At 47.0% G+C, this 20253-nt stretch overlaps 1 protein-coding gene across 1 annotated transcript in view; it reads right to left on the reverse strand.

Moving 5' to 3' along the window:
* The window catches only part of LOC119450210 (guanylate cyclase soluble subunit beta-1-like), an 89877-nt gene that overhangs the window by 19986 nt on the left and 49638 nt on the right, over window positions 1-20253 (reverse strand). Inside the window, exons 5-7 of the mRNA XM_037713596.2 lie at window positions 18559-18724; window positions 14610-14871; window positions 10307-10693 (exon numbers count right to left, since the gene is read on the reverse strand). Of these exons, the coding sequence (XP_037569524.1) occupies window positions 10307-10693; window positions 14610-14871; window positions 18559-18724 (815 nt within the window). The remainder of the gene's footprint in view (window positions 1-10306; window positions 10694-14609; window positions 14872-18558; window positions 18725-20253) is intronic.

The raw sequence follows: 20253 nt of genomic DNA on the forward strand, positions 1-20253 counted from the left end.
CATGCTTATCCGTCCTGCTTGTTCACTTGTATTTACTTTATTCGTTGGCAAAGCGCCGCGAAGTAAGAGTGTGCGCGCCAATGAGCAGCACGCTGACCGGTCGAAGTCTCTCGAGTAAACCTGTAACGTGATTTTCAGTTCTTTTTCTTTCTACCGTGGTACGCATGCCTACAGCAATTGAGTCCAGATGAGAATTACGTGCTTCTCTCGTGCCGGCGCCTGGCCCTTCAGCAGTCTACCTTCGCTTTCGGAGAGCATAGGTTGCGGTTTGGCCCGTCTGTGTTGCTGGGATGGAGTGTGTTTTCTCTATAGATAGTTTTTTTTTTCCTTCCTTATTCTGGTTTCAATCGGGATTTTTTTTAGCTGACCAGCACCGATCGAAGGAGGATTCTAGACAAGCGTGCGTTGCCGGAATGCTTACACTGCGCTTCGACTGCCCGGCGCAGATCGACCCGCCCAGGCCTCGTCTTGTATAGTGGGTTCTGTTCACGTTCAGGTTCCCGAACTTTTCTACAGCGTCGTTCGTTTCATTGCTTTATTTTTGTCGTTTATTAACTGCGACAAAAAAGAAAGTTCGCATACTAACAAGCCGGATATCCCGAAATAGTATCCGAATACAAAGCGCTAAACAATAAAGCATATAGAATGAAATAAATAAGAATAAAACATTCACCAGATTAAAAAAAAAACAGATACCCTCACTATGGACTATGAAAAAACTACATACCAACTCACATACACCTCGAGTAGTGTTCAGCACTGATCTCTAATTTACGGTGGCTGGATAGCGCATGGAGCGCCCTCAACTGAAGCCACCGGAAGTAAGCTCCCTTGTCCCGGAAGTCGGCAATTTTATACTTTCTAGCGACATTTCGCCTGCACGGGAGCTCGGCACCTTTCCTTTTCTTGCCCTAAGATACCCGCCTATTGTTCCGTGAACTATATCAAGAAGGCCGGCGATGTCTTTTGGGTATACATCCAGAATTGGTCATTGCTGTGCAGACAGCGTCGCTAACATGATCGGAGCGCTGGAAACACTGGCGATTGAGAAAACGCTTTATGTAAGAAGAAATATCCTATACATGTTCAAATTATCATAAAAGCCTTTACTAGACATGAAGTGACAACAACACCCCCTAAAACACGGTAAAACACGAAGAAAAGTTATTACGGCCACAGTATTATCCGACCAAGCGCACTATAGTAAGTGAAGCATGCGCCCTACTTCCCGAACAAGCTGCCGCACGACGCAGAATTTCCGGTGGCTTCATTTGCACCCGGCTCGGCAGGCGGCTTAGCGGAATCCAGTAAGACATAGTACTGATCAGTGGTGTTCAGCCAGCACATGATCGGTGACAAGCATGGGTAGCCCCTGAACACAGTGACATTATTCCATTTCCAGCAAAGAGCTTTTTCATGAGCGCCTGGTTCAAAAGAAACGTCCCGGTTTCCACAATGGGTCCTGCATGAACACCGCATTTTCCTTATGCGATATAAAACGGCGGCCCGTAGGCTACTTTGGTGTTGTCAGTGTTATTGTGCTAAAGATGCCTCAGACAAGTTACAGTACATTATAGTTTATCTCTCGGTGAGTTCAGGTGACGCGCTGCTGTACAGCCATTCGCCGCATCGCCAGCTGCGCTTTGTGTTACTTATCTTGCGTGATTAGTGGTGCGTCGCAAATTCTCTTGCACTAAGTTTATTCACGGCCACCTACAGAAATATTGGTCGCGTGTTATAGCAAGCCGTGTCCCAACTATAGTAACTACAGTATGAATGAGCACTGCATATAAGTGAGGCGTTCTAAAGTAAGGAATAACAGGGCCGCACTACCTTTAATGCTGATGAAAAACAGCGTTGTTCGTATCATGTCGACTATGTTTGATTTGTTTAGTGTTTATAAGAAAATGCCGCAGTTTCGCCCGAAAGGCGAAGCATCGGTTGTGACAGCAATTAGTAGAGAGTTATTTGGAGTAGGGATAGTGGTTTTATCGGCTTCATAAACTTGGACACATTCGCTTACTAACTGAATTAACAATCGTGGTATCAGCGCGCACAAGCAAACAAGAATATATCACATCGAATGACCGCAGACGACTGTCAAAACGCTGGCAGCAAGCAGCAGCCGCCGCAGCGGGCGAATTGTTCGCGCGGTCAATCACTTCAACGGAAACTGAGCGGCGAATGCACAGCGCATACAAAGGTCAGAGCCAGTGTGGAGATAAGAGACGGTGCGGGCGACTGCCACCACCGGGCAAAGTGCAGAGGAGAAGTTGTTGGCAGAGGAGAAGCTGCCCCCCCCCCTCCCTCCCGCGCTGCCTTCCCGCTTTCTTGCTTTCGTGTGGGAGATTGAGTGGCCAGTTTCCCTTGCACCCGGTTGCAAGATACCCATTTGGTGAAGCAGCACAGCGTCGCCCCGCCTCCCTCCCTCCCATTCCCCCCCGACCTTTCGCGCGACGGTCGCGCTTACTTTCCGCCGTGCGTTCGCTCTTCGTGATAGCGCGCGTCCCCCGCGCGCTTTCACTCGCGCATACGGCGCGCGGCAACAATTTTATCGCCCTTCGACTTTATGCGGAACCTCACGGCGACGGCGACGCCGACGGCAGAAATCCGGTTGAAGTGTTCATATAATTGCTATCACCATAAGAAATGCGCATTGGAACATTGGAACCATTGGAACCCTGGAACTGTGTAAATGACCTAGCATAACAAAATAGTGATTCCAAGTAACCTGACATCAGCAAAAATAAGTTACACCTTTTGTCCCTGTGGAAAAAAATCTTACACGTCGGGACGCTTGTTTAGGAAAGGAATAAAAGAAATTAGAAGGAACGTATCAGTGTGCTTATAGAGAAGATAAGAAGGCAGTGTGGAAGAATGGCTTCCCTATGAAGATTGCGGAAACGCAAAGATGTCGCTGCACAGAGAGTCCAAGATGCCACAATTGCGCAATGGAGGGGGTCCCATCACGCCTTGATTTTGTTGTTTATATGCCTTGCAACATATCCCTCGAATAAAAAATGCCCAAAAATAATAGGTACAATCACAACAAAGCCCCGTCTAAAGTGCGCATTCCTGGCATTCCTCTAAAAAAAATTTGTCGCAGTTTCACCTGAAAGGTGAAGCATCAATTGCGATAGCAAACTTGTAGAGAGCTATACGGAGTAATGATATTAGCTTTATCAGCTGTATAAACTTGGACATGCAGCAGCATCGGCAACACGCAGAACTGTTGTCGACGCCATCGGCGTTTTGCCCGCGTTCGCTCAAAATGCGTGCGGCGTTGGTGACTGTTGCCGGAGCCTCTGATATAAATAGGCACTGCGTGCCGCAGCTAAACGTCGCCTCCCTTCCCTCCCCCTCCCCCACGGCCTCTCGCTCGTCGGAAGAAGGCGCGTTTGCTCTACATACATGGTGATTGTGAAGGAGAACAGAGACGCCTACTTCTGCAGCCCATAAGCGAGCACGGCGCAGAACGCGCGTTTGTTCTCCGCCGTGCGTTCACTCCCCGTGAAAGACGCACCCCTCGCGCCCTTTCACTCGCACATACAGCGTTCGGCGCGCGGCGACGATTTCATCTCCATTGACGTCATACGGAACCTCACGGCGACGGCGACGGCGACGGCAGAAATCTGCTTTTGAGTGTCCATATAATTGCTATCGCAATAAAAATTGCGAAGGGTCAGGTATGGTTAGGATCCGTATGGCATCGTGGGGCTATTGCTGAGAGCACCTATTGAAGCGGACGCCGTAGTTACCTCACGACCCTGGTCTTTCAAGGGTCCTCGAGTGAACCCTTGGAACGCAAACTTATATAGGAGATGTTATATATTTAGTATGATTATGTCGAGCGTGGTAAAGTGTTGCATCAGAACGTGCTGATTGATTTATTTGATGATATTGGAAAAATTGGCAGCTTTCATTGCCGGCTGCTTCACATGTGACTGCTTAGTGAAAATACCGAAATGACAGGAGCTGACCACAGAAACACAAACCCACACACGCGCACGCGCGCACACACGCACGCACACACGCATACACAATGACGAACACTTAGCGTCAAAGCGTTCGAATCGATGGGCAATGTAGCAAGAGCGATGACATGCTCGGTACAAAGTGTACGCGAGTACTACGACAAAGAAAGCACGCAATCGTATAAAAGAAAAACGCTTCGTGTATATTTTTATGAATAATGTTTGCGAAGGGCGGAGGCAGTTGCTCGTACGTTGTTCCTATGTACACGAGAAACTTCCGCTTCATTACTAACATTTCTAACTTGAAGTCAAAAGTGTTACTGCCGGCAAAAGCAATGTCACCTCCATATGTCTCGGCATTCTATTTCGGTACAGATTGCCGCAGAAAATAAAACAAGCGCACAACTCAAGAAAACAGCACCCTCGCGTTTTACATTTCAAGCGAACCCATCACGACCGGCGGCGCTATTTTCCTGCTCGAGACAACATATAAATGAGCGAAAGGACGCGGAACGCTGCGCAGGGCGCAACATTTCTCATTTGGAATTCTCGACGCTCTCTCTGGAAGTCCCGCTTTAAGCACTTTCTTTTCCTAGCTCGAGCACGCGTAAACATATATAACAACGGAGAAGACACGCAAATGCAACGCGCACACACTGCCGTGCGGCGGTGTTATTTGAGACACGGCGGGACCGGCCGAAACGGCTTGTTTATGCACGCTCTTAACACTGGCCCTCACGCTGAATCGAGTCTGTCTGGTCGTCTGTTTGCCAGCGACAGCGGCCTCAAATGTGCGCAAGGAATGACACGCGCTCGCGTTAGGTGGGAGCGGCTAAGCCACCGCCCAACGCAAGCAGCCTAAGCGTCTTTTCTCTTTATTTGTCCGTGCCCGCGCTCTTCGCATGTCTCCTGCAAAATGCAAAAATGACCGCGCTCCATCAGCGTAACTAGGTGCCATTAGACTCGAAGGAGGCGTGCGCTGCGCATTCTGCATTGAGCGCTTCGGTTTGTTTTTGTTTTTTTGTTTGTTTTTTTGTCTTCTCCTTCTCGCCCTCTCCGTGTGGCCCCATTTCTCCGTGTCGAGCGCACGCGACCTGCGACGCCTCGAGTAGTGAGTGAATATAATGCGATGTGTTCGCTGTACTGGAGTGGCAGCACCGGTTGAGAAGGAAAGAAAAGAGGCACGTGAAGGTGAGGGCACTTGACTTATTAACACGCGCGTGCTAATGCAACGTAGTGCGCTTTGCGCTCGTGATGGGAACTACATGAAAACAGTGTTGCATTATTCCGTGTTACTCCGGCAGAAACGCTATCATCAGAAGATAGCGCGTCGAAGTAGATGCCCCGTGCGGTAAACCGCACAAATGAGAGAGAGGCGGTAAGGGAAAGGCGAGGAGGTTGACCAGGCTTAGCTCGGTTGGCTACAATGCGCTGGGGAAGGGGGAAAATCGTGAGAAGGAGAGAAGAAAAGTTCATTACACCGCGCAAAACATCCACAATGATCGTTACGGAGACAGGGCATGCGGGGTAGAAGGACAATATGACATCTTTAATGTTTTCTGCGGTGTGAAGCTGTTTGAGAGTGAGTTTCGTCATATCTGCTCTTTGAAAAATTATCCGTCTTTCCTCTAAGCAACTGCTGTTTATGCAACGCACGTTATGGATGGCATGTTTAGAAATGCCTTAGATAGGAAACGAGTCGCTAACTAAATTTATTGAACTGCTATGCTAATTATTACTGTGAGGAATTACCATGTCACCAATAAACTAAAGGTCGCAATGAAATACCAAATTTCTTAAGCCTACACATCCCAGTCCATAATGTTACTATATGCTACAAACTTCGGCATTGCAACGTTTTCGATGACGTTAAACCTCTCTAGGTTGTGTTTATTTGTGACAAGTAAAATAAATATTCAACTGCATAGCGGGACTTCATTACAAAAGCATTGCATCTACTCGGAGTGTGGCGAGCTATGAGAAATATAAAACAAAGCAGCGGAGAGCTTATAGATAGCGTTCAAAACATGGCTGCAGCTGCCGACAGGAGTTTTCGCAGATGCGACGGCCGCTCTAATGGCTCTGAGTACATAGTCATCGCTCGGACATTCCTTGAGCGTTTTCCACTAGCAGACGCAGAGAGTCGTTAGCTTCTAGGTCGAAGGTGCCACCGAATGGAAGTGAACAGAAAAAAATAGAAGAGGAGACAATGCTTCGAACTTGGGACTATTTTCAAGTCATAGCCTATATATAAAAAAAAGAAACACAAATGACTACTTCAGATTCTTTTTTTTTTTTCAGCTACAAATGCAGTGGCTTAATGACGTCGTTTTTTTCCCCTGAGGTCGACAAACGAAACATTTAGGATCAACATTACCTAATGGAGCACGTGTCATTATATAATATCCATGCACATGTGCTGGCGCTTTCTTAATTTTTTTTTAAAGTTGGGGCCTTTATTGTTCAATATCTCGTGATAATGAAGCCATTCTGTGGCCCTGCTCAGAAGCCTTTGCACTGGTGGTTCGTCACTGCCTGCTGCGCATTGCATATTAGTGATTTGAGGTGGTCGCCAGTCGGAGAAATAGACATGACAACAGAGAAACTTGCATTGAAATTATAACAACATGAAGAGAGCAGACAATTCCCGCAGATATCGCGAAGAAGTAATTATTTAATGAAATTTAATGAAAATGTTGAAAAAAAGTTGTCGCAGTTTCACCTGAAAGGTGAAGCATCAATTGCGATAGCAAATTTGTAGAGAGCTATACGGAGTAATGATAGTAGCTTTATCAGCTGTATAAACTTGGACATGCAGCAGCACCGGCAACACGCAGAACTAATGTCGACGCCGTCGGCGTTTTGCCCGCGTTCGCACAAAATGCGTGCGGCGTTGGTGACTGTTGCCGGAGCCTCTGATATAAATAGTCACTTGGTGCCGCAGCTAAGCGTCGCCTCCCTTCCCTCCACCTCCCCCCAACGGCCTTTCACGCGTCGGAAGAAGGCGCGTTTGCTCTACATATATGGTGATTGTAAAGGAGGAAAGAGACGCCTACTTCTGCAGCCCTTAAGGGAGCACAGCGCAGAACGCGCGTTTGTTCTCCGCCATGGGTCCACTCCCCGTGAAAGCGCGCGTCCCTCGCGCCCTTTCACGCGCACATACAGTGTTCGGCGCGCGGCGACGATTTCATCTCCATTGACGTCATACGGAACTTCACGGCGACGGCGACGACGACGCCGACGGCAGAAATCTGCTTTGGAGTGTCCATATAATTGCTATCGCAATAAAAGAAAAATGGGAATTGCTAAGGGAGGGAAAGACAACTAGCCACAGGTGAGACCTGAACCCACATCTTTAGCGTCACCAATTAGCCCACAGGGGCGGCTATCTCCCCCCCCCCCCCCCCTTTGCACTTTTTTGGCTATTTCTCTGCAAGATTAGCCACGGAGTGTTAGCTACCGCTGCTGATGGCTATGGCAGCTGATGTCGAACACCCTGTTAACCGCTGACGTCACATAGTACGGAACATACGAGCACAACATTGGCCAATGAACACTCGTAAATTACACATGATGTAAGCGGTTTTCTTTTTCTTGAAACATATTTGGGTCATCCAGAAAGCACCAGTGCTTTATGGGCATTAATACAAAAGCAGGCTGCCCAACAAGGTGATTTCTCTTGAGCTAAAGCGAATGAAGTTACGATGATTACTTGTGTAATTTCTTCATGTTGTCGTGATGCTCTAAGTCACTAATAATGAATATTGCATTTCTTTCGGCCTTCTTTCTTTTTCTATTTAATATTTCTTAAATATAAAATGACAAAATAAAGTATGAAAATGTTTAAAAAGGTAGGTCACCTATTTATTATTCCGTGCGAGAACGTAATATTCTGACTGATGCCGCGAGAATTTGGCGACCCCGAGTCAACATCAATTGAATCAATGTTTCACGCAATAATTTTTGTCTCTGAATCAAAATCCACTACTCTGAACAAACTCACTTCTTTCAACTAAGCGGTTAAGAGACGGACAATCATCATGGCCACAATACTGCTTCTAAGTCAGTGTTTCACTGCTGTTTTCTCCGCTTCTCTTACGTGCGGCCAGATAGCCGATGGTTGTGCCATCAGCATGAGTGCTACACTGCAAGGCTGAAATTTTGTGTCCTTGTGTAGGCTCTTCAAACGGAAGTACAGTGACAGCGTTGCTGCCTCTTCGCGTCACAAAAATTACTCAGAATGAAGGTAACTGATCAGACACTGTTGGTAAAAATAAGAATTCTTGCTCTTGCTCCGACGATTTTTCTAAAGCTGTTATTTTTTACATATTTTTGCGATAAGAGTTTAAGAAGTGCTGCTTATATTGCGAAACGTCTTACGTGACATGTGTGCGTGTTCATTTCCATCTTCCAGCATTAGTCTCCTGAAGCTAATGTCTGAGTCAGTCCGTGCTCGTTCATCGTGAAAGCCTGCCAGCAACGCACCCGTCGAAATGCACGGTTCGTTTGCACATCTCGTTACCTCACCGTGTGTTACTAGTCTGAAGCGTCTGTTATTATTCGTTATTGCGATGTCTGCTGCTCCGTTCCGGGCGCTTTGTCGTCTGGCAACGTTGGCGCGCAAACAATTTTGCTTCTTACTTACGTCATTGCAAAGCGTCTGTGCCATTATATTACATTCGTTGCGTCTGGCTTTCTCGGCTGGTTTCTTAGTTGTGAAATACCGATCGCAAAGGTAAAAGAAAAAAAAAAGCAAGAGCTACATGCAATCTTCTCTGGGCTTGCGAAAGTGCAATTTTCCGCATTTAATTTCCTGGTGGTTATTAGTACGGGCTTGATTGATAACGATTGTAACTGCACTCGTTTGCACCAGCAGTGATTGCCAACACTAACGTGACATACATTTGCCCTCCATTTCATTGTGAATTTGAAGCATGTGCAAGTGTTAAATGACATTGCCACGACGATGCTAATAGCACAGTGTGCTCTAGCATGAAAACACAATAGACCAATTAACGATAACCTGCTCTAGCTTCAGATGAGACAGCAAAGAAAGCAGATCAAAAGAATTCAGGGACATAATTATTGGGAGGAATTGAGCGCGACATTTTGGCTCCAATCTGTGTTGTAGTACAGCGGTGCGCTGCCACTGAGCAATTTAGAGTGATGTGACGTCGTTGGTTTCGAAATTCACGCGGCCATTTGTGGCACCGACAAGCTGAACGAAGAACATGAGATTGTCGCCAACCTTTTATTTTCTCGGTGGCAACATATGCTAGTTTAAGAGCGATCTCGCACATGCCGTGGTGGCTTAGCGGCTGTGGCGTGGTGGTGCTCAGCACTAGATCGCCGGTTCGAATCCCGGCCGCGGCGGCCGCATTTCGAGGGGGGGCTAAATGCAAGAACGTCCGTGTACCGTGCAACGGGGTGCCCTTTAAAAAACTCCAAATGGCCAAAATCAATCCGGAGCCTCCCCCCCCCAAGGTGTGCCTCATAATGAGAGCGTGGTTTTGGCACGTATAGCCGAGAATTTAATGGTAAAGGCGCTGTTTGTTCTTACGCGGCACGATTGTGAGCATTGGTCCGCGGCGCGCAAGCGCGTAGTCAAGTGCGTTTTCGTTCTTTCTTTTTTTTTCTACTCCGCCAGCATTCTCTGTGAGGTGGAAAAAATAATCGCGAGGTCAGAGAGAAGTTAAATACTGCGGAATCTTAGATTCCTTATAAAGGTCTACAACTTCTACAATTAAAGTTTTTCTCTGAGTGAAGTCAAATAAATCTTAAAGAAATTATGCAACGAAAATTGATTTTCTCCAAAGTGCGCAGCAACGTGCGTTTTGTCGCCGTCCTCCTATGGCGCACCCGAATTTTTATAAACGTTTGCTAAAGTTAGCCGCGGACAGCTTGCATAAATCAAAAGTCCTTTTCTCTCCCCAGAGGCAATGCTCATTTTAAGCGACATAATGTGACGCAATGACCCAATGACAAGGAAGGAAACATGAGCACATACAGAAACACATGCACAAACACGTAACGTGTCTTTTATTCGTGGTTGTGTCGTTGTTGCATTAGATTATATTGCTAGCGAGCGCGAACTACATCCCAGCAGCAGGTCCTCCCTGTTCATTTCTTCCAAGACCCAGACTGTAAACCGATTTACACCATTAAAGGTCATCAAGGGTGCAAATCGGTCAGTAACTCACCCCCTTACACACGTAAAAATGTAAGGCTGTGAGTTTAGGCACAAGAAAAGTCCTAATGATGTAAACGGTTTGCAGTTCCACAACATGCGCGCTGCGATTCGTTTCCACACTTTCGTAAAAGAAACAGCTCACCTTAGAAGGCAGTATGGAGTGGAGCAGTTCCTCCGTTCGTTTCTTGTCTTCGTCCAGCTTGGACTGGAGCATTTTCAGTCTGTTGGTGGCCTCGTCCAGCTTCTCGATGAGCTCCCGCTCTCCGCGGTGGTGGTGAGAGCGCAGGAATAACTCCCTGGCCGGGTCGTGTATGGCCAGGTCGCTGAAGAACAGCCCGATGCGCCGCATGTCGTCGATGTCCTTGACGCGCGGCGAACACAGAAACAAGATGCTGTGCGTCTCTTCTACCGACACCATCTGGCCCTTGAGTCGAAGCACCTTAGGGCTCGAGTTGTCCATGTCGTCATCCTCTGGGCAGTTGCGTGACAGAGGCTTGATCACGCCTTCTTTTGTTTGCACAACGAACACCTGCAGAGAAATTGTTGATTGCTTTTCCGTCTATATAATCGCTTGTCAAGAGCACATGGAGGGCGCCATTATCGTGGTTCAATATTCACAAAGAAAATCGCAACGTTTTGTATCCATCGCACAACTAATACTTGCGCAGTTTAGTGTGAATCGCCTCTTTCTTTTAGAATAATTCGCAATATCTGTCATTTTCTTTGTCTGCGTTTAAAGGCGTGTCTCTAGCGCTCTCAAGGACACTACAATGATAGGCGCTAATATTATGGAGCAATCGTCAGGAAGATAGCAATATATACACACTTGTTTTGATTTTGTCATATTGTGAACATTGGCTTGTATAATGTAACGATTCTATTTAAATGATGTTGCGTTTCGTGCTTCGTCAGTGATCTGAGTGGTGCTCCGTCCACGCTATCACCGGGACTGGTCGCCCGCTGTATAGTGTTCTCCATCTATCCGCGTCTCTGGAGCTGTTGCTTTCGAATACTAGATCTTTCCTCGAAGCTGCAGCTACGACAATTGCTCACCCGTTGCGATGCAAAAGTTATTGTCTCGCTTGTGGATGGACTAAGCATTCACAAAAGTTTATCAATTTGTCATTGGGATAGGTGCAACACCTTCGTGCGACAGTTGCGGCTGTGAGAAGTCTATAAAACACCTGCCCTGCTTCTGTCCGCGCTACGACGACCATCGTGCTCATCTATACGTACTGGGTTACATGACGCGTACTGAAAATCATTCTCGGTGACAAAGGTCATATGTACCGCGGTCAACTGCGTCTCAAACTAAGAAAGCGACATGTGCGTTGCTGCAGTTCCTGAAGTTGACAGCCCTCAGTGACCGCCTGTAGTCTCCGAGTGCATCCCGGGATAAAACAAGCTCAATGCTCTCTTTCCTTCCCTTCATTTTTCCATCCATAAGACCCTTCCACATTGCGTAGGGTAGCCAACCGGACGTGCGTCTGCTTGACCTTCCTGCCTTCCCTCCTCTTTTATCTCTCTCTCTTCTAGTACTCTACATCGATGCTGCGCGCAATACTGCTGCCTTGTTTTATTTTCCCACGCCGCGCGCCGGCATTTCTTCCTCTGAAGCGTGAACAAAGACTGCCTTGCGATATAGAAACACAAGGCTTTCCGTGTCGAACCTTTTTCCTTTGCAAGGAAAGAAAGGGCAATTTCGTAAGGTTTTGACATTTAAACTTGCTACGAATTCCTTGATCACGTAGCTTACCTGCAGTAACGTCCTCGACGTTTACCCCGGGGAACTGAGCGAGCACGGCTTGCGACAAAGAGCTATACTCCAGGTCACTGAGATGTGCAGCGCCTTCAAAGCAATATTAACAACAACAGCAAAAGATATCGTTAGAGGGGCTCCTGCCCCCGGCGGGTACTAACTACGCTCAGGTAATCCTTACGCTCCTTGCGCCTACCGTCCTGTGTCCACTTCTCCGCACTGTCCGAGCCAATCGCCTAGCTATTTTTTCCAGACCTCCCATAAAAGTTGGAGCAGAACTCGAAGGCGGAGAACGCTGTTCTAAAAATATAAACGCAAGAAAGAGGAGAAATCTTCTTTCGTTGGCGAAACCGAAACAAAGAGAACCAAGTAGTTTTCGCAGAAACGTGCTCTCGTTCCTTAGACGTAACTAAGCCAAGCGGGCATTGTCGGAAAATCGGTCCCATATAGCCGAGGGGTTTCTCGCAAAGAAGGTTTCACCGAAGATACAGATACAGAAAAGATTGAAAGCAAAGAATATTGAAAACGCTGCAATCGGGAAAGTCGATGGAGGGGCTATCTGTACAGAGAAATTCCGGAGAACAAGCGGGGACGTAATGACCGCGCGGCCATGCAGGCAATGTTTCTTTTATGTAACTGCACTGTCTTTTTTTTTTCTTTTTTGTCTTCTTCAAGCCCGATCAATGCACTGGACCGCCGACCAAGAAAAGCAAAGCGAGGATCACGGAACAGCAACGAAAGATTGAACGTGCCTAAGAAAAGGTATGGAAAGGAAGCAAAACGTGAGATAAGGGAAAGCGCATTGCCGTAGGCCATTGCACCGTTGCTCGGGAAATGTCCCTGGAGAAAAATACAACAAAGGCGACAAAAACAGAAAGGGGGAAAGCAAGCCCAACTTTCTCAGGCTGAAGGCAGCAGTGGGGGATTCCATGAGGAGGTTGTAGCAGGGTCGTGCAGGATTGGGACACACGGTCGACCAGGAGGAGATCTGATACAAAATCGCCGCCGGATGGGAAACAGAAACGTGTGGTGTGGGCTCGCTATCTGAGTGGCGCAGTGCAGATGAAAGCAAAAGCCGCTGAAGCGAAAGAGAGGCCCAATTAGCAGGCGGTATTTCCTCGCGGAGGGGCATGCGTACGACCGAAATGCTTAGGCGCGGAGCATCGGCATCCGCGTTGTTTGCCTGCGTGCGCGGTAGGGGAGCAAATGCTTGCTCTTCGTGGTGGAAACCACTGCACTGTGTAGTAACATGCTTCCGTTGGCCTATTTCACTTAATTTCGCGACAGGTGATGCGTAAGGAAAGAGTGAGCGCGTGCCTCCAGACCGGCCATGCTTTGCATCCGGTGGTGGATGTGACGTGAACAATGGAAGTTGCACCAAACATCCTATTAGCATCACTCTCTCTGCGATTTGACTGCGGTTTCATCTAAGAGAAGTAGTTCAAGCTGTGAGTCATTGAGCCCCCGTCAGGTGCACTTGTTTAGCAGAGACTTCTTCGCGGAGAGAACCGCTTACAGGGCTTTCATGTGAGGGCAACTATTCGCGTTGCGACGTGTCGGCGACACTGTGGACACACTACGTTATGAAAGTGCTCTTTTTTTACAGTGGTATACACTATCAAAGTCTGTGTTGTTACTTTTGTGAACTTACGGCACATAGTTGGACTAGTCGGAATTTTGTCATTTAAAGACCAGCGTCTTCCCTGTCCTGTTACCTTTTCTTCGCCTAGTATTTCCTGCATCCCCCGAAGCGCGGGAAATGCATCAAACGTCACTGGCATGATTCGTGAATGCAAGCGCGATTTGTTCATGATCACACTCTCATTTTCGCCTCGCTTGTTCTGCCGTTTGCACAATAGCTGTTTACATGTTTATTGCGCTTTTCTTAAAAAAGAACCATTTCGAAGAAGCGTCTGCAATAATTTCTTCCTTTGCCCTCACCTATTGCTCTATCCTCAAATGATGATAGATGCGTGCTGACTGCTGATGGAGACACCCATCGTCCAATCGATTATGGAGGTAGGCCCGAATGTCAATAATATTGCCGAGAACCAGTCAATAATATGGCATACTCACAATGAATTTTTGCTCTGAAAGATAATTAGTAAAAAGCAGTGAAAGTTGTTTTCATTACGAGATTTTCATTTCGGACGCGCATTTATAGCGTTTGAACCTTGCTCACGTAACAAAAGTAACGTTTTGCTTCTGTGCGGTCTACTGTTCAGCTAACTTGTGGTAATTGACGGTACTCGGGATACGTGAGGCTATTCACACCCTCCGCTTTTTCATACTCCCATTATTGTGCCACTCTCAAGCCGAATTTGTCCCTCTCTGCACACACTGCTTAATTACCCATATGTTCCAGAATGTACACAGCGCATAGCAGTGTTGCTTTTGATTATTATGTGTACTCGAGAGGTACGTCTTCTGCTGCTCCTTCGATTCCTTGACATTTGCTTGCCGGCATTGAATGAATTGTGCGACAGTTTGCAGTACTTGTCTGGCTTCTTGTGTTTACACGACGTGCTAGAAACTGTAGCTAAAAGGCTCGATGGTTGGGTCCACCGAATTAGGTTGTTATTACGGTTTTCCTCAAAATACTCGTCGAAGATCGCTAATGTCTCACCCACAAACAACAGAAATGGAAGGACGTGAACTCAAGGGCGCGTAGCGCTCGAGCACTGACCTGATTGCAATAGCTGCGTATGGATTCGAAGGTGCACTCGATAACGGGCCGCGTTATGTCGAAGATGTCGTCGAACTTGAGGCGGCGACCCTGCGCTCTACTTTCCTTCCAGCGGTGCCCGACGAGTCGCAAGAATCCTTTGCCCGCCTGCATGATGCCGAAGTCGCGGCCGAAAAGCACGTGGAACGGGAACGCTGCGCACATGGTCTTCACGCCCATCGGCAGATCTTCTGGACGGCTGCTCAGGGTGTCGGCGGCGTGGCTGCCGATAAACAAGAACGGGCAGGTCTTGGGGTTTCAGAATGAAGCACGTGATGATCTCGGTGAAACGAATATAACAAAGGTACGTGTAACTGTTAGCTGTTTGCTCACAGGAAAACCAAAACGCGCGGTTACAGAACCTGGGGCCAGTTTCACAAATCTTCTCTTTCGTAAGTTCGCTTTGCTATTTGCTCGCCGCCTTCGCTATAATGATATGTGTGGCACCCGGATTGGCTAAAATTCTTTCTTATGAACAATTCTAGCGTAAGAACCTTTTGTGAATTCGGGCCCTGGTTAACAGACGGTACAAATCAAATAGCGATTAGCTTGCACTCCTCTGCTTACGGACAGCAAGCGGGTCTCTGTATATAATAGTGCTCGTGGAGGGATAATGTAATCGCAACGAAAACTTTAAAGGGCCCCTAAACCACCCAGAGGTCTAAATTTAGTTGTGGTGTTGCAGTTGTGCACGAGTCTACAACGAACATGTAGCCGCGACAATTTTTAGAACGGGTGCCGTAGTAGCGGAGTTACGCGCGTTTGATGATCTAAAAACGGCCTTCGCTCATTTCGCTCTTTCCTTCGCTACTCTCCTCGTCGGCTGGTCTCTACTCCTCGCTGAGTACTTCTCCAAATGACATGTGACATACGTCATCGCCAACGCGCTTCTCAAAACACTGCCCACTTCCGGTTAAGGCACGTCCACGCTAGCGGCAAATATACCGACGGCGAACCGGCCTCCAGTGCCCTAGAACGTCTGCCGCGCGAGAGGTTTCCAAAGTAGACGGCAGTTCGGCCGGCGCACCGCTCGCAGCACGATCAACGGGCCAATCGACGACTGCGAAGCTGTGCGCCTTCGCCACTGGCGACGAAAACATCGGCTGCAGCTTCTTTGGGCGTAGATTACGTAGAGTGCTCGTCCTTTCGTCGGACGCCAAGCCCGTCGGACAGCGCTGTCGCACGAAAACAACTAAAGTAAACAAGTATCTGACTTTCGCAACTCACTACTTCTGACAGCACCGGTTAAGAAACAATAAAACTATCCGCGTCACCTAATTCAGACAAACGTCAACATGCAAAACAACACATGTGAGGGGGGCGTATTGTAACAGGTGAACTTTACGAGCGCGCCCTTCCACGCACTCCAACAAGAGCTGAATTGCATTGCAAGTGATAGCGGCGTCAACGCCCGCCGCTATCGACGGGCGCTCTCACGGTGGGCGCTGAAAAAAGGTATTTTTTGATAATGATCAAGTAAAATAGAGTTGTACTTCTTTTTTCTCGTCATGCGTATATAAAATTGATTCGGAATTTTATTTTCGTTGAATGAATCTAATTAACTGCGTGTCGCTTTAATTAAAAAAAACGATTTTTTTCTTTTCCAGTGTTTATTCCCTCCAAACATAGTCGCGTTTCCAAGCAAAATAATTTTCCCTGGATAAAGTGATGCGTAAATTGTACATTTTATGAAGAACGATATCCGCTGTCAAACGTTAAACATGAACGAGAGCTCCGATACTTGTCGAGCTAAGCTGCCGTGCACGGCTACCGACGGGAGACGAACGACTCGGCTGTGCTCGCATCGCAGCCGACGGCGCCGCTAATATAAGCGTGTTTTCTTCTTCGTGTACAATCATTGAGAACAGCGATAACAAGGGTAAGAAAATATTGCAGCTTGTGAGCGTCGGTAATTCATTCCGAAGTGCCGTCCGTTTTAGCTTTGAAGTGAGCCGGAAAAGGCCTAGCGACGATATCGCCGCCGTCGAGCGATCGGTGGCGGTGGCGGTGAGGCTACCGCACAAATGGGTCCCGGTCTCATCCGCTCTACGGCAAGGAAATCTCGCCGTTCGCGAGGAACATCGCCGTTGCCGCCCGCGAATGGCAAACGGCATGCGGCGAGTTACCGTGCCGGTAACGGGGTCGTGTACTCCGTGCTTCTCGGCTACCCGCTGTTGCTGCGGTGCCGGCCCGTGTTCATGCGAAGCGTGCCGCTATAGACCCTGTGTTGCGCGCTCGTCTAGAAAGGCCAATGCTGTCGCACTCTGTTCGCGCAGCTAATCAGACCGCTAAGCACGACTGCGTTGGAACGCGAGCGATTTGCCACTTGTGTTGCGGGCTGTAATTACCGATTCGCAAGGGCGCACAAGGGAGCAACACGACAAGGAAGAGCAGGGAGCGTGCGTACCTGCTAGCAGACAAACCGGAAGTCGTAGGTTCTTGTTCGACCAATGGACATCGTGTCCGCTGTTGACATCACCAGATGCACCCTACTGACATCATGACGACCGCTTGGGATACCAGAAAGGACAGGAGAGGAAAAACGCACAGTTTTTTTTTTCTTTTCTTTTTTTTTTTTTGTGGCAAGCCCGCGGCGCGTAGCGCTGCAGCGTTTGGCATCGTTGATCGTGACGGCATTCTGAACTCGATGTGCGTGTTTCCTTGAGATGTTCAAAAAATATCTGAGGTGGTTTAGGGGCCCTTTAAAGTATCCTGCGGTGTACACTAATGCAGCCGGCCTTCTTATCTATCTACAGTTATTAGGCAACAATTCACGTGTACTTACTCGTGTACTGTGTAAGTACTAGTAACGTTACTCGAAACTGTAGCTACATTTTGCTGGAGAGAGCACAGCGATAAGGGCTGCATCGGACCTTATTCCTCTCGTACAACTGTCAGCAGATCGAAAAATGCAATATTACTCGCACATTTGTTCCGCTCTTCCTGCTACTAAAATTAAAGGCAGCCCAACGGCGCATATCAACAGCGAGAAAGCGCGTGTCTATGATAAATTCGCATTGAGTATCTCCGCAAGCAAACTATACCCTATAACCTGCAGAGAAGGCCTTAGCTTTGCCCTCAAAAACTGTAAAATAGCGATCAGATTGTTGCTTAGAAAATGGGTGTATAAAATGAGCGCGTTCATGAGATTTCGAGGTCTACAAACGGTATAATGCTTACTCATTCCCACGCGTAATCAGTTTTAAGTGTCTCTGCCAAATTTTATGTCTATAATATATATTGGTCACGGCGGTGAAACTTCACCATACTTTTGCCCGAATTTTTATGTAATTGTTGGACGCAGTTGGACGTTTCGAAATAGTGACTATGCGATTCGTTATTCGAAAGTGTCGAATATTCGCACGCCCCTGCATGAGAATCATTGCCAACTTAAAGAACAGCACGCTGCCACTAATCAAGCCCTTTTCAAATGGAATAAAAAAATACATTGCTGAAATAGCGTACAAGTCAAGTCATATTGGCCTACTGGGAACAATGAATAGAGGGATATTTATGTACAGCAAGAGAATCTTTGCCGACGCATACTCTAATAACAGTGGCAGAAAATGATTGATGTGCAATCATTCGGTTTTTCGGAGTACTAGATTTTGAGCATAACGTTGAGGTGCTTACGGCATTGGTTTGTTTACCTAGTGCCTCGAGAGACCGCAACATAGGTTTGCCATTCATGTTTTTTATTACGGCGTTTGTTTGAATGCTAAATTTATTGCCAAGTATGCACGATACGAATCTGCTTTCGGACATTCATTTAGTGAGCCTTCAGTTTCTTAACTTGATGTTATTCTAAGCAGAACCTCAGTGACTTCTAATGAAAGAAAACAGGTCAAGCCTTTTTTTTTTTGTGCAGTTGACCACGCTTCGCAGTAAAAGATGGTGCACAGCCGAGTACCTCGGAAGCAAGCAGCTCTTGCCTTCCTTCTTCGTCTCGGTCACTTCGATGGTCACGTGGGCCCTGTCTCCAAACTCCGACACAACAGAGATGTCGGCGCGCACCTCAGTGTTGAAGAATTCCTTGCCCACCACCTTGACGATGCCCAGCACGATTGGATGTAACCCTGCACGAGACGCAGACGGACAAACAGCACATAATAAGTAAACTTGCAGAACAGATTACCAACCACTTTGATGGGCTGTTTTTTGTTGTTGTTTTTTGTCATCTCAATTGAGTAACATGAGAACGTCTCCACGTTAATGACTTTTCATGCTAATTGCTGCGAAGTGAGCTATCTCAACATGTACTTTTACTTGCAGCGTGAACGAAACCGACAGAGACGATACAACGCACGTCTGACTGACGGCTGGCAATTTATTGCTAATAAACCACACAGAAGTGCCATGTCGTCTTTTCCGTAGTGTCTGTGTGTTTCGTTCCCGCTGTATACGTAAAGATAAAATTGTACTGACACGCCCCACCAGCTACGGTATCTCGACATGAGCAGAAATTATTCCTACTCGTCACAGGTCCTGAGCTTACTCTGTATTACGCATGATTTGTATAGATTTGCAACTTTATATCAAGCTCTTAGCATGCTTGTAGCGTGTATGCAGTAAGTTTCTTTCACTATTAGCGATTATGAAAGCTTTTCATAATTTCTATTTTTCCATTACCATCGTTCTCGCGTTTAGTGTGCGTACTTAGCTGCGATACTGACTTCGCAGGCGTTTGCAAAATGTTCATGTTATCACAGTTATTAAACGGACACAAGAACCAATTGCAGTGCTCTTTTTTTATCTTGTCTTCGCACACCTGCCTCAGCAACTCGTACAGCCTAAACGCAGGCAAACACGGCAAGAGAAACACAGCAACGATGTATCGTTGCCCGCATTTATCTCAGCACCACTGCGTGCCGTCCTGCGCATTACACGGAAGGTTGCACATCCTAATGCAGACTGTTGCTAAGTCCGGAGATAGTTATACGTCATTGCTTCCACCACTTTTTGTGTAGAGATAACTCGCATAAATATTTGAGCCATTAAAGAAAACGGGAACCGGAACACGAACGGAGGAAAAAGGGAAAAAGGGAAAGGAACCTTCCTTGCACCGGGCCATCTTGAGGTAAAGTATGCAGTGGTCCGCATTAAAGTATCGATTATTTCGCAGACTTTAGTTTACGTTTCAAAAGCAAATGGGAAAATTTAATTTCCGGTTTCTATATTTTTTTTTCTATTGTGTGCTGTTGCGCACAGAAATACACAATTAAGTTTCGTCATTAAGGTCAACGAGGTGCCCAGCTCTACTCAAGAGCATCAATACTTAGACGGGCTGATGAAATGGTGTGTTTGTTTGTGTTCAAATAAAGAACAACAAAATAAAGAATAATCATAATCCTATGCTGTGCACCAATGTACTGACTATCCAGTTTGTCTCTGGCAGCAAATGGAATAGCTGCAATGAAATACAAACACCATGACAAGTACGCAAAGGCCCTGCACCGCTCTGCATATCTCTGACACGCCATCTATATGGCCTGCTTTCGAGGAGCTCCAACTAAGCCCCACGTATGCTGCGTCTATGAAGTTATCGCTCTTAAATCTTGTCGATCTATAAAAAAAGCAGAGCGCGTACATTCAAACTAATATTAAT

This window comes from Dermacentor silvarum, chromosome 4 (assembly GCF_013339745.2).
Source record: "Dermacentor silvarum isolate Dsil-2018 chromosome 4, BIME_Dsil_1.4, whole genome shotgun sequence".
Taxonomy (NCBI): domain Eukaryota; kingdom Metazoa; phylum Arthropoda; class Arachnida; order Ixodida; family Ixodidae; genus Dermacentor; species Dermacentor silvarum.